Here is a 15,421-nt window from a genome sequence, read left to right as displayed (position 1 = left end):
CCATGGAAGGAGTTCAGGTATTGGTGTGAGACCTGAGTAGTTGTGGAAGTTGACTTCAGTCTAAATTACACAATAAATATATAATCTGTGGGGTCCTGCGAGATGTTTACAATTATTTTTGTTCAGCATTTCAAACATCAGCCTGCAGTATGGAAACACCTAAAGCAGCCATTTTGTTTGCAACCTCAGATATAATTTGTTTCCCTCTGACTCTCTCTCTCCTTCTCCCTTTCTCGCTCTGAAAAAAGCCAGCGGGAATCTGGGTGGTCTGTGTAGGTTGCTCTCTGGGTTCGGGTTTGTTTCCAACAGCAGCTTATCTGCAAATGCTCAGGTTCAGCTAATTGGCATTATTAAACTGTTGGCAAGCTCAGCTCAGATATAGGGGGAGGTGCTGTAGGGGATGTGAGGCCGCAAATGGGGGATTAATGTGCATCTCCCTGTTTGTGTGAGTGCGCGCACGGTCTATGTTTGTTGCCGGCGCATATGTTCCCAAGCGTGCGTGTATGTGTGTGGAATTTTAAACAAGCAGCTGTCAATTTCAATCAACAGGGCGCGTGGCGTGCCTGAGGCCCAGGTAGCCCAATTACAGGCAGACACGCTCGACGTACGAGCAGAAGCCCAGGCCTATCTTCCCTTATTCAGACAGGGCCTTGGGAGAGGAGACGCTAAATGTAATGTTGGTCGATGTGTGAAGGGCGAGCACTTTTGGGAGCTGCTGCTGAGACATCTGGTGACTGTTTTGGCTGCGAGAGGATTGATGCAATCGGTGGATGACTAAAGAGTTAGATTGATATGTAGAAAGGTAGTCAAGGCCAGCAGGGGGGTTTCGGGGAGAACAGTTTTGGGAACCACATGGAAAAAGTTAGTTGTTTTAAGTAACAGACATGTCTCTAATTTCTCCGTCTCTGCCCCTTATATCTCTCTACAGGGTGGGAAGATTCCAGTCAGGTGGACCGCGCCGGAGGCCATCGCTTACCGAAAGTTCACTTCGGCCAGCGACGTGTGGAGTTATGGCATTGTCATGTGGGAAGTGATGTCGTTTGGAGAGAGGCCTTACTGGGACATGTCCAACCAAGATGTGAGTTATTTGTTTGTAAGGAATACCTTTGAAAGCATTATCTCTCTAAATGTGACATACCTCCTTTTGAGGCAAAATCTTGGGGCAACCAACAAACTATCAAAGTGTTTTTATCTGATACAACAAGCAGAAAGGTGTAGCTGCGCCCCCTGCGTGGTAGCAATTTCCCAGGACATTCAACTGCCAATTTCATAAGATCATAAAAAGGAAGTTAGGTTTTAGCACTTCTCTGTTTTGATAAAAAAAATAAAAATAAGTAAAATATTTTACCCTGTATAAAACTTCCGCACTGATAGAATGGCCATTTTCCTGCAGATACAGTTGCACTTCCTTTTTGCCCCATAGACACACAATCTAGGATACCATCTAAGAGCGGATGCTGTAATAAATCACACATTTTTATCAGATCCCATCTCATAGCATCATCACTGATGTCCTTGACTCTGACTTTGAAAGCAGACTTATTATAGACAGTCTCATACTAGCCCTTTTCCTTCCTGGTCGGCTTTTGAGAGCAATGAATGATTGCTGAGAGCTCTGCTTTGTTCCCCCATGTCCGTTTGGATAAGGTCCACACACAGACTCCTACAAACACACAGGCACCGACAACAACAACAACAACACACACAACCGTTGGACATAGTCCCATAATATGAGGTCTCTCTCCCTAAGCTGTCTTAGCGAGACAACTAGCCAGCCATCGGCCCTCTATGGACCCCACTCCACAAGGAGCGTCCAACCCAGCAGATGTTGCCTCAGTGGGCCAGCAGCAAACACTGCCTGGTGGGACTTATGCAGAGAGGACGACTGGCACCGCTCAGCATGTGCACACATGCACGTACACACTTCACCCACTTCTCCATATGATGCATCATTTGTCAAGATTCTGCTGAGTTGCATTCAACCCTGGAGTTGGGTTGCCAACCCTATAGAGCAGTATTGAATTTTTTAATGTTACTGTCTTTTACACTTGATTTCACAGCAGACTCTTATCTCAGAAACGATACATTTTTAAGACTGCATCTAGTGAAGATTTGGATATATGGATTTATATAGGAGTTGGCTCCATCAGTGTGCAATATAGCTATCTCACCGTGGTTGGTCAATGAAAATACTCCACTGCAGACTGACGTGTTTTTCATGTTTATTTATTTTTACTTTATGGCTGATAAATATTGATAATCTTACAGCTAACAAACAAAGCAAGTTTTATTTATACTCGACGTCGATGAAAGCAAATTTAGTCAGCTCCTCGAAAACTCTATCGTGGTAGCCTCTATCTAAGAAGGCCAGGATCGCCAGTGAAACCTTTAAGAGATGTGTCAGGAATCTTTACTTCACCATGTTAATTATATGCAATTTGCCCATTCCCCAGTGACTTCTTTCGACCATGACTCTACCTCCCCTTTCTTTGTATTTCCTCCCTCTGTCCTTAAGGAATGACATGCAATTGGGTGGATTCGAGATTAAAGGCACATCAGCTTGAATGCTAACTGTCGGCTGATTGACCCGAGAGCGTGGTGGTGGTGGGGGGGGGCATCAGTCCATCAGTCACTGAAAACTCAGTGAAACTAGTGTTCCCTTCGCCAACCACCCAGCTTGTGGAGAAAAAAAAAACAATGGTGACAGCAAATGGTTGTAATGACTGTACAAGAAGAAAATGGTCATGCCAGTTTTAGATAAATAGATGACACCTACATCTCTCCCCATCCTTTCTTCCTTAGGTGATTAATGCCATCGAGCAGGACTACCGTCTGCCCCCACCCATGGACTGCCCCAGCGCCCTGCACCAGTTAATGCTGGACTGCTGGCAGAAAGACCGCAATGTACGACCCCGCTTCACCGACATCGTCAGCACCCTGGACAAGATGATCCGTAACCCCACCAGCCTCAAAGCTGTAGCCAACATCCCTGCAGTGTGAGTAAAAAAGCATCTTTCTAAGAAAATGAACACCATTCATTCATGCATGTTCCACCGCTTATCTGTTTCCGGGTTATGGGGTGCTGGAGCCAATCCCAGCTCACACTGGGTGAGGGCGGAGTACACCCTGCACAGGTCACTAGTCTATCACAGGGCCAACACACTGAGACAGGCAGAGACCAACAACCTCTTTCATTTACACTCGGGCCTACGGACAATTTAGAGTCACCAGTTCATCTAGAAATGCATGTCTTCGGACAGGGGGAGAGAAAAGTGCCCCAGGCTGAGAACCGAACCTGCGGCCTTCTTGTTGTGGGGCGACAGCACTAACCACTATGCCACCACGCTGCCAAATGAACACCAATAACTACTTTTTAAATCTCTTTATATAGACAGTATTTACCCTTGCTGTCAACACCCAGTGTGTACATCCTTACTGATTTATCCCCTCATGAAATAAACATGAATTCATTACTCTTGATTGCATTAAACCTGAACTTTTCCTCCCCAAGATTTTCTCTCCACTTGGCTTTAGAGAGTTCACAGTTTTCACATTTTGTGTAATGCATAAATAATTCTTCCTCCATAATGACAGAGCAAAAACATGTTTTAGAGGAATTAAAACGTACAGATGCATCTAATTTGTATACATGTTTGTATACATATTCAGAATGTTTATTCGCTTTCAGTATAAACACCGTTGGCCTCGATTTGTTTTGAGTCCTACTGGGCATGATTTTGCATACAGCTTTGCAAACTATTTTCTTCTGCGTTTTCTGATAGATCCTCAAAAAATCTGCCAGATTGGATGTGGACTTTGTGTGAACTGCATGATTTAGGTTTCTCCTCAGATGTTCCGATTTAATTTCCATGCTCTTGCTGGGCCGCTGAGGGTCACTCAGAGACTTGTCCTGAAACCACTTGTTTTGGCTGTGTGTAGGTTTGGGTTGCTGCCATGTTGTAACATGAACTTTTGCCTCCATGTGAGTTCAAGCTTGTGGAATGGAGCATGTGTTTGTTCCTCTCCTGAGTGTTGCTCGGTTTACCGCTTCTTTAAATGCCATTTTCCTGATAGACAGATATCAATCGGTAGATCAGGTCAAAATACTTTCCAGGACAAACATGCACACTTCCTCCTTCTCTATCCTCTTACACCCACGTAGACACAATAACCACAGTCAGTCCCTCTGTCTTTAAATCTTACTTTCATAACATTCTTCTCTCTCCTTCCCCTTCAGGCCTTCGCAGCCACTGTTGGACAGATCCATACCTGACTTCAACACCTTCAGCTCAGTCGAGGACTGGCTCACTGCCATCAAGATGAGCCAGTATAGAGACAACTTTCTCAACTCAGGCTTTACCTCCCTGCAGCTGGTGGCTCAAATGACCTCAGAGTGAGTTCACCTGCTCGTGTGCAAATGAACACTTCCAAAAGCCATTTGGCACTTGATTTGCACACTTGTATATAATGACTGAATGTTGAGTGCATTTATTTTTGGCTTGAATACATCCAGTGACTCAAGTGTTTGAATGATTGCATCAAAGCAAAGTCTGTATGGGTAATGCACAAAAATACGACTCATTAGAACAGAAAATAACACAGTCATTTTGGGAGAAATAGTTCCATCTGTGCTGTCTAGGCGTCATGATGCAATAAGTATTTTCTGAGAACTGTTTTCCAAAATAAGGATATAGATGTAAATCCTTGATATAAACATTGCCTATTTATTCATTGCTGTTTAGGTGGAGCTATGCAAAGGTTGTGTCATGGTGACATTTCTTGTAGCACAGTTAGAATCAATAGACGTAAAATACTGCACTCCATTTATTTCAATCAACACATTTGAATCGGCCATACACATGCTGAAACTATAAAATCCTTCAAACATTTTTAATAAAGCATTATGCTTGGGGCAAGGTGGCATTTTTGGAGTCTCTTTTCAATGCAAAGCTACATAGATTACTAAGTCTTCTCTGAAATGACAGAGTTGTTTCTAGCTTTGTGACCGGAATTTATTTTCATAAATTGTGATATTAAGATTGTAAAAAGGAAATGCATACTTATACGATCTTTTCAATTGTTGATGTGATGGGCATCCCTTCATCTAGTACTTTAGAATATGACTTTTATCTATTTATTTATTTATTTGTTTCTTTTCTGTCTAGGGACTTGCTTAGAATAGGAGTGACCCTGGCAGGCCACCAGAAGAAGATCCTCAGTAATATACAGTCCATGAGGGTGCAGATGAGCCAGTCACCCATCAGCATGGCATGACTACAGGGGGCGCCGTGCCACGGAACGGGCAGCATTCGCAGGACAAACAACAATGGCAGCCCTCGAATGACCCCTGATCCAGCGGAACGCGCCAGAGTGGAGACTATTGTCTTAATCTAATTCACAAACCATGACAACAGGAGACCAGGGTCTACACTTTAACTTGGTTAATAGTTATCTCACTTCATGCAATCAACGACAGGAGTTCAGGGTCCAGACTTGATACTGTTTCTCTACTGAATTATGAAAAGAGGACAGACGTCTTTTGTTGTGGTTATGAACAGCCATCCATGTCATTGTGAACCAAAATGACTCCAACAATCAGATGTCGATACAGGGAATCTCTCAAGTTCGGACTGTGCGGTAAAATGAGTAATATTGTAGTTCTATATTATCCCGACTAGACAAATTGTAAACAGAAGTGTGAGACGCTTGCGTTTACAACATGTGACCTGTGATTTTATCCATACTGTCGTCAACGTGTGCAATGAAGATGCCTTGACGTGGCCACAGAAGAAGAAAAAGCAATTACCAGTAGGATTCATTGGTGAAATACAGGGATATACAGCGGAGCACCATTTTTACCTTTCACGCCATCTTTTGCTTGTTTGATGAATTTGGCTAAATGTATCGTAAATGAACTGGTGAAAAATTCAGAGCTTAGTTCTATTTTTGTCTTCTGCCATCTGTTTGTCGGTTAGTTTGTTTTCTCACTATAGCAAGAAGCCGTCCACTCGTATTTTAACTTTAACACTACCTGCGGAGTCCTGGGTGGAAGGTCTTGCCAAAAGGACTTCTTAGCCAGCCCCACCCAGATCCAGAGAATATAAATATGTTTATCTCTTGCTAAATATGATTATATCTTTCATAATAAACCTTCATATTGAAGGTGATATGTATGAATATGTATGTACAGAACTCTCTGCTTGCATTTTTGGCAAAGACAAGTTTGTGGCTAGATTGCGATAGACACATGTGATGTGCAGATTCCTACAGTGCCCTGGATCTCTGCTGATGACTGAAGGAAGGACAGTGGCTTGCTCCACGGCCACAGGGACAATCCTGACTGAATGATTTAACCTGAGGGAAATGTTCAAGTAATTATGGGCAAACAATTGGTATTGTAGATCTATGTGAAAATTGCTGTAGGAGTTATAATAATTGACAAAATATCCATTTATTGGAGATCATGTTAAATGTGGGTGTACACATGCTGTCTCTTGCTGGTGAGCACTTACTTGTACAGATATGATTTATGTTATATTTTCTTTTGATCAGTTTTTTTTGTTTGTGTTGGGAGTGCTCAGCACCATCCAGAAGAGAGGGAGGAAAACACCACGCCTTGGCCGTTCCCAAATCCACGGTAAGTAGCTGCTGACGGCACAGTACCAAAAAAAAAAAACAAACAAACAAACATCTCCCTATCTGGTTGAATGTATTCCAAGCAAATCCTTCTCATTGGGTGCTGAAAATATCTTCGCTAAGGCGAGATTTTGAAATGCCAGGGAGAGCACCTCATCAAGGCAGTGGAAATCGGAGTGAATCAGCATCACTTCTTTACACAGTGGAAATGAGCATCTGGGCCGAGCTTTGCCAACAGATGCCCGATGTCATTCCAGTGTACACACAGACTTAAACTACCCAGCGTCCGCAGTGTAAAACAGCCTCCTGTAGACCGTGGAAGCTAAACTGCTGAGTAAATAAATGCACCCTTACTCTGCAGCTGCCGTATGAGTTTGCAGGTTGGGCACAAACTGCGGTGGCGTGACAGAGTTTAACACATGTTATGTATTGCAGCACAGTTCTTAACCACAGACTTGTACAGAGTTGTTAAACTTTATGAATCCTGTTTCAGTATGCTGAGTTAATGAAATTTTAGCCACACTGGCCTTTAGAATTCAGAGCAAACTGTCTTGAATGTTACTCCTACAGTAATTAGCTGTGGCTTTATGTCAAAGGAAGTCTCTTAGGAAGTCTCCGAGCTCACAGGCAATTATCAGGAGCTACTGCAGCATCACGACGCTGCTGAAGTCCTTTTTGTTCCTATATAAGACTTATGAGTGACGACAAGTCTAACCACCTTGCATCCAAAATTAGAAATTGATGGCAGGCCCATTAGCAGATTATTAAGTATACTTTCCACCCTCAAGTCATCTTCCTCCTCCTACTCTGCCTGTCCTGACCTCTCCCCTCACTGCTCCGGCTGGCTGGCAGCTCTCCAGCTCATTTATCCTGGTTGTAACTAAGCTGTCCTGGAACAGGGCAGGGCCGGGCTGGGCCGGGCCGGAGAAATGGTTGGTTCCACGCTCCAGTGGGCCCAGGCATGGTTGCAAACATCTGTTGGGACCCCAGTTTGACAGACATGAGCCCCAATGCGGGAGACTGATGGGACCGTCAAAAAATAAACGCACACGCTGAGGGACTCTTAATGTTATTCTCGTGTCAGGTTTCCAGGCTGATGAAAGTAGAGAAAGTAGGCTGAAACCTGGCAGAGCGTGTGCATATGTGCAAAAGAGAGGGTGATGAGGCAACGTGCGGGAGGGTGGGGCCATAGGGGAGGAGTGGAATGCAGAAGAGCTGGTGGGATAAAAGGAAATTAGTCCATTCAAGCAAATCCGCAAGTTTTCTTTTGGAGTGCGGTGAATATGGCAACATCTTTCATCATTTAAATTACGTTTATTTATTTTAGTTGCTAATTTAAAACATGGATAGGCTCATGGACGAAATCAATTGCCTTTCAGTTTCCAGAGTCGGTGATTTACCAAGTATTCTTAAATATAATCACATGCTCCTTGAGATTGGCTTAAATCCCTTTCAGCAAATCCCACGATTCAATTTGAATGCAGCAGTCCTCCATTCAGCTCAGTCCTATGCATTTGCCTTTCAGAGCCTGTGAATGAGATGATAGAATGCATTTTTTATGTAACGCTGTAATTCTTAATTTTCCATTTGCTCTGTTTGTCTTCGAACTATCTGACTGTAATGATACTCCAGCGTGATGAATGGGGAGGCAGTTCGCCATACCTCTCCCAACGCAGTTTCATATGGAAGCCATTCATCACACACTGTTACAAAACACAAGAACAGAGCTTGTTAAATGTTTCATGGTGTTGTAACTGTCCGAGGAGTGACCAACGATCCTCTTAGCAGCTGAATTCATGCTTGTCATTTATAGGTCAGAGCAGCAGAGGCCATGCTGAGCTGAAAATGACCTGACAGGACTCTTTGCAAAACTAAACTTATTAATTCTCTCTTTTTTTCCCCCCTTCTGTTACAGACTGCAGACCTAGACACTCACACATATAAAACTACTCGCACACATGTCTACACACAAACACACACACATCCACATGATGAACACCCAGATGAATTGAGGTTGGCAGCTGTTGGGAAGAAGACCACATGAAATTGGACCTTTTTAGGAAACCAGTCACCAACTCCCTCTACGGTACACAATGAATGATGTAGCTGAATAATGTGCACATGTCATTGTTTATTTGTATGTGTGTGTGCGTGAGAGAGAGTGAGACTGATTTCATGTGTGTGCATAGTGGACACATTTGTGTATAGACATTTATGTGTGCACATACATTGTTTAGGGGTGTTCCCTTCTTTTGTTTCTGTATAGCTACCACTTGTAAATTGTGACAAGTACGTGTCAAGAGTTTGTAAGCTGTAACTTTCTGAGAATTATTGTACTAAAATGCACTCAATAAAGGCCTTGGAAAACAAGTCATTCGCTGTATGGTGCGTGACTTGGCGGGTGATCATTCTGTTTTTGTTAATGGTAAGTCAAGAAAGCGTAGAGGAAGGGTTATTATCCAGTAAGACGAGTGACGGCGCCATGCACAGACGTGACATCTATTGCTCGGTTTCATAATGACAAGGAAAATAAACAAATTTCTCTGTCGCTGCTGCTCTGCCTGGCAGCACGTGTTGAAAGCCATCAGCCACTAATAAACGAGCCGCTGCTGGGATTACACACATCCCCAAAAATTGGCTCTCTGTGAAAAGTGAAAATATTTTGACAAACTGGTGGAAATTATCCTCCCGTCCCAACGCTTATCACAGTCTCTGCCACACATTCACTACATACAAAAACTGTTGCAGTAGGCCAGTGAATTCTACTGTAGACTGCCAGGAACTTTCAGAGCATGTGACACACACAAAGGTGAGTTGAACCACACTGATATGATTAATGAGGGGAATGTATCTCCATACCTGCAGTAACTGTTTGTTGCCTCTAATTGATTGATAATATCCAGCTTCATATTAGCAGAGAGACTGCTGTGCTGGGGCGAGGCCAAACGGGGAGGAAGCCAGCAAGATTCATGGAACAGACAATTTTCCATCTCTCAAGTTTGTGATAGCGCTTCAGTCATCACTTTGTCATTGTGCTGCATTTCTACAAGTTCATTTGTAGTCAAGCGGTTATATGGCTTGGATCATTTTTTGAACTCTACTGACACAAAAAATTTACAAATGCTCAGTCAGATTTTTTGCTATAAGCTTGTTTCCATGAAAAAAAAGCATCTTTTCATTTGGCAGCAAGTTTTTTTCAAAACTGGGAAAAAAAATAAATAAATAAAATAAATCGTTTGGACTCTATGGTAACAATAATTAAAGTATTGTGGTATTTACAGCTGATCATGACAAACAACAGAACAGACGTGATGCACTGTCTGGAAATAATTATCTGGAGTTTAAAACAAATATCTTTCAAATATGAAAACACAATATGTAAATAACATCCAGAGCCAATAAGCTGCTCCCACTTTTGCAACCGCATAGTATGTACAGCCAAGTTTTTGAAACATAGCCATAAAAAGGCAGAGTTGGCAGACAACACATCGTGATAATCCCAGAGATTTTAAACAAAACCCCAGGACAAAGTGAAGGTGATTATAATTGACTGGCTGCCTTCCTTATTCAGTTTTGACCTTCAGTTATCATCACTGTGCGATGAAGGACCAACAGTACAGGGCTGTCCGCTCAAGTACAGCGATTTGCTTTGTCTGGATTGAACCATTTCAGTCTCTCTGGTTGTCTTAGTGCATGTCTCTCGCCCTGTCAGACTTTGTTGCCATGTTTCTAGATCTCACTAATAACTATAGATTTTAATTATTTCCTTTAGAAGGAAGGAGAAAAAAAAAAAAGGCAGCCGATTTTTTTCTTCAGCTGTTGGAGGCATGCTTTGTAACGAATTGTAATGATACGCTGCCTAACTCCCTCTCATATACTGTCACATGTTTCACAGGATATGTCTTATTGCTCAGGAGACAGTTCCAAGGTCATACAGTATGAATGGCTTAATTGCAATTGTAGAGTTCCACTAATAGTTAAAACGCTGTAATGGCCATTGATATGGCGATGTTGTTAATGGCATCCTTCCCCGATGCCTTTAGTGTAATTGGGCCTGTTTGTCACGTTAATCAGAGCAATTAGAGAGACCGAGGAAGACACTGGCCTCATGGAAAGAAGGACTACACTACATTAGAAGTGAAAGCTGATTTGTGAGAATGCATGTTTGTGTTTAAGAGATAAGGTGGACAGATTGTGGCTGACAGAAATCCAACAAGGTGAATTCCACAGTGGTCCTGAGAGCTCAGTGCACTTAAACTTAAGAAAGGACTTTCAAATTCAGCAGACAGTAAATCCAGACATCTTCATCGATTTGCCAACTCGTGCAACAAACAACACTACCAAACACAAACACTCACAAGAACGTTGGTCACAAAAAAACCACACACACAAAAAACAAAAAAAACAAAACAAACATAAGCATGATTATGAGCGTCTACCTGCAGCCTCTCTTTCCCTAACTTGTTTGAATTAGGAATAAACACATCCACTTATACTTGCTTAATGATTTTATGTTCAAAACTTGCAAATGATTTAACACATGCATCACAACCAGATTCATCAAATTTGTTACATTGTAACAATTTGCTTGGTATTTATGTATTTGGTCGTGCTATGAATCTTTGTCTCGTCAATTTAGTGGAGATGTTTTCTGAATTCTGTGTTTTCTTAGTTCTTAGGGCCACCGTAGAAGCAGAGTGTTCCGTTAAATACATGCTTCATCTGTAACATGGTGTTTATGACTGATGGAGGAGTTCATTTTGTTTCACATTAAAGTCACAGGAAGTTTGAAAAGTGACTTCTCAGCAGCAAATCTTCACCTTAATCAATATTCCCTGAGCAATCACCTGCGAGAAAGGGATTGGTGCACAGCGGGGAACCCCTGCTGAGAGAGGGGGAGAAAGTTGGCGAAGAAGCAATCCATCCAGCGGTGCAGATCAGAGTGTGGGAGTAGAAAACTTGGAGGGAATACTGAGTGAAGGACAAAGTAAGAACAAAATTAACTTACGGCCATATCACAAGGCCGATGGAACAGGGACGGAGAGAGAAATACTTAAACTGACAGGGAGTACTACTGAATTGTTGTGGCTTTATTTATGCATTCATAATGCATCGCTGTGTATGCATTTTGATAATATTTATTTAGCAAAACATGGGCAAAATCCCAGGACTAGAGTTGCGTCAATCCCCTCGTGAGATTCTCTGAGGCCTAAATCTAATCTATGCTCTTGCTGGCTGCATGGCCTCGGTAAGCTGCCTGCATATTTACAGTGATCTTGGGGGCCTAGGAAAAGCCAAAAGCACAAACCGCACAAGGAGACCTGAGTCTTAATGTGGTTCAGGCCTGTGTTGTTTTCTGAGGTGTATAATTTTATAAATAATGAAATACAGCGGCGAGATGGGTTACAAATTAAAGGCGAAATGGAGGACCACCAGAGCAGCCTCAGTGCTCCTTTGTATAGATTCTGAGAGTCTCTGTGATAATACTGGGCGGATGAAAGACAGCTCTTTCAAAAGACCTTCTTTCATTTACTCCTTTTTGTCTGTGGCAGCATTATGCTGACAGAATTTCCCATGGGTGAAATATTGTGTTTGTGATCAAGTTCATCGACACCGTTCTTTCTGTGGAGAAAAAGAGGACGGATTCCTCTTTGGGCAGAGATGTATATACGCAGCGGACGAAAAGAATGATAATTCACTCTATGTAGAAACAGAACGGTAACGTTATATTTCAAACATGCATGAAGACCAGAAAACAGCAGATAGGAGAAATAAGATCTGATCAGATTTGGAGACATCTGACCTTTCATTGGAAAGACATAGAAAACTGCACTATCTGCCCATAAACACTAACAGAGCACACGTTGTGGCCTCAGACTCATGCTGCCATGTCTTCTCTGGTTTTAACCTTCAGCTTCATTTTCTTGCTTCAAATTTGGCCTTTCAAGAACCAAAGAGTCCACCCTGCTCGATTCATTCCAGCGGCGATAGAGAATATGCCTTGTCACTTGTTCTGTGATGAAGTTATTGATGGACCAGAGTGAATATGCCAAATGTGGAAATACTGCTTTTGCTTAATCAAGATGTCAGTTGTATGATTCAAAGTGTATCTCTCTCAATAGTAAAAGACACCCCCCCCCCCTTTCATGTATAGAAAGAGAAGAGCTCCCAACACCTGGGTCAAATGAGATTTTATGTCTCAGAGGAGTTCATCAAATTTAATTATGATACATATAATTACCAAAAGCAATCTTCTGTGTGGTAGGTATAATCATTTCAGAGATGTTGGCACCTGCAGGGGTAGGACATAATTTCAAGACAGTCTAGAGTGACAGGAGAAAGAAAATGAGAGCGAAGGAGGCAGAAAAACAGCGGCTGCTGTACAGGCTACTGAGAGAAGAACAACAACAGCCAAAATTAGCCTGTGACTTCCTATCGCAAAAAATTATGCTTGATTATGAAAACATGGCCATCTTGCATCATACTTGTGCTTGAGAGAATACAAACAAAAGCACATACCAAAAAGTGGATGTTTCAAAATGAGCCGGAGTTCATCCTAACAGCGTGTGGAGAAAAACAATGTGTAGTTGTGCAGCAGTTATGGAGTGAGCAGTGGGAGCTGGAGGAAGAGGTGAGTTATGATGGCTCGAGGATCACAGTTGTAATTGGTTCTTTCATGGGGTGAGAAGGGGTAGGGGTTATGCGGAGAGACATTACCCGCCTTTCACACAGACAGACAGACACACACTCACAAGCTCCCCACCTGTCCCAGAAACCCCCCGCAGAGCCTAATCCCACACAGAGCTCCTCTCAGCTCTGCCCGCCTTCGATCGCTGCAAAAATCAATGAAATATTTTCCCACCAAAATGAAGAAGAACAATGGATGAGATCCGTACGCCAAGGTCTTCCTAATTAGAGGGTTCACACAAAAGGGTTCCTTTGCCTCATGGCTTGCAAAACAGAGGGAGACTAGATGGAAAAAGAGAAAGAATGGATCGTGAGTGATGAAGGTCACACACTTTCCATTTGCTGCTCCATTCTCTCTAATATCAGCTTCATAACTCATAACCTTGGCTGCCAGAGTACGTATGAACCGCTGACATCACTTTATGTTTCTAGCAATGGCTGTGCACCCAGCATGCAATGCCAGAAGCTACAAGGCTTTCCTCTCTCTTTCCTCTCCTTGTCCCTTTCCCTGATGTGTGACACGTGGCAGTGTTTTATCACATCTAACTCTCAAAATGGAAGTGGAAACCTCGCTATAATGTTGGATTATTGAAAGGCCTGCTGATGTCTTTGCTGTGGGTAAGTGCAGAAGGTAAACTGCGCTTTCTTGTGTAGGAATTCAGCAACGCCCTAAACTTGACTGCTCACACAGGTTGAGATGAGTCATGGTGCTGATGGGTGTCTAATGAGTTTCTGGGAGAAAGACATGAAAGTTTCCATCCGACTTTGCCTTCAGCATTTACGTCAAGGAGGACAGATGGACTGTATTCAACTTCTACTATACAGTGCATACTTGCATACATCACAACTACAGGTGATTAATTAAAACCCTACAGAGCACGGCATAAAAAATTTACTTTCTCTTTTTCCCCTTCCTGTCTCACAACGGCAGAATATGTTCTATATAATATGTTTTCATGAACGGGCACTGGACGGTGAAGCACGATTATGCACAGCGGTGAAACATTGGTTAATGGCAGTCATTACTGCTCTTAACCAGCACCTGCCATTTTAACAGATGCTCACAGCACTGAGAGCTACGGTGCATAGATGCACTTCAGTTGGTGTTATGGTTTTCATACTTTGTGAAGGGGGCTGGACTGCACAATCATACTTTATGTGATGCCGTTAACCAGCTGCTTTGTGGCTCAACAGAAAATATACAACACATTCAGCTTTATGACCCAGTGGTGTGGGTATACTGACTGAACAACATATAAAATGTATACTTTAGAGCCCCCTGCTGTGATTGGATAAAATACATGATAAAAAGGGCCCGTGTGAGTTAAACACAAGCTCCTTGTTAGCAGTAATGGTGGCACTGTGGCTGGGTTGGGTATAGTCAGAGAAAAAAAAAGTTCACTGCTAGCAATGCACTGACTATCAACGCTGCAAACTCCTGGGGTTTACTTGATGACCCACACTGCTGGCGCTAACTGCAATGTGCTGAATGCACACCATTCTCCTTGATTCATATCATCTTTCTAATAATCATAATTTGCTGATCAGTTATCAACGTCATCCCAAACACGGATGCACAAGTTCACGAGTCTGTTGCCTCACAGCACAGCACGCCAAGAAAGCTTCCTAGTGGGTCTACCCCTGGGCACTACAGTACGCTGCCTAGTATATCATTAAATAGGCTCTACTGATTTAAATGCTTCATAGACACAAATCACAAAAAACAATAATAAAAACTACAATGGAATCTCAGGATAGCCTAGACTAGCTTCAATTTTCCAGAGTTTCAGATATCCATCTCTGAGACTTCTGCGGCCAGAACAAAGACAATCCATATTATCTTTGTGAGAAGTGGTTTGTGATGATGAAAGAATTTTAAAGACACAGAAACAACAACACTCTCCTCCACGCACTGTTCACCTACAGTATTTTGTGAGGAAAGGGACCTGAGGTGCGCCATGAAATCACCCACTTCACTCAACGAAGGCCACTAGAACGTGGTGGTTGCTGTGATTATTGTGAAGAGGTTGTATGGAAAATTAATTCATGTCTCTCTGCTGCAGGACCATGAGAAAATGTCTCTGACCTTGAGGGGTCA

At 42.6% G+C, this 15,421-nt stretch overlaps 1 protein-coding gene across 2 annotated transcripts in view; it reads left to right on the top strand.

Moving 5' to 3' along the window:
* The window catches only part of ephb1 (EPH receptor B1), a 140,968-nt gene extending 131,968 nt beyond the window's left edge, over nucleotides 1-9,000 (top strand). For both annotated transcript variants that reach the window (XM_029525602.1, XM_029525601.1), the window contains exons 13-17: nucleotides 929-1,078; nucleotides 2,803-2,996; nucleotides 4,238-4,393; nucleotides 5,166-6,637; nucleotides 8,552-9,000. In XM_029525602.1, the coding sequence (XP_029381462.1) occupies nucleotides 929-1,078; nucleotides 2,803-2,996; nucleotides 4,238-4,393; nucleotides 5,166-5,274 (609 nt within the window). In that variant the 3' untranslated portion in view covers nucleotides 5,275-6,637; nucleotides 8,552-9,000. The remainder of the gene's footprint in view (nucleotides 1-928; nucleotides 1,079-2,802; nucleotides 2,997-4,237; nucleotides 4,394-5,165; nucleotides 6,638-8,551) is intronic.
* Nucleotides 9,001-15,421: the final 6,421 nt, after the last annotated feature.

Source organism: Echeneis naucrates, chromosome 17, assembly GCF_900963305.1.
Source record: "Echeneis naucrates chromosome 17, fEcheNa1.1, whole genome shotgun sequence".
Lineage (NCBI taxonomy): Eukaryota > Metazoa > Chordata > Actinopteri > Carangiformes > Echeneidae > Echeneis > Echeneis naucrates.
This window is presented reverse-complemented; position numbering and strand designations above follow the sequence as displayed.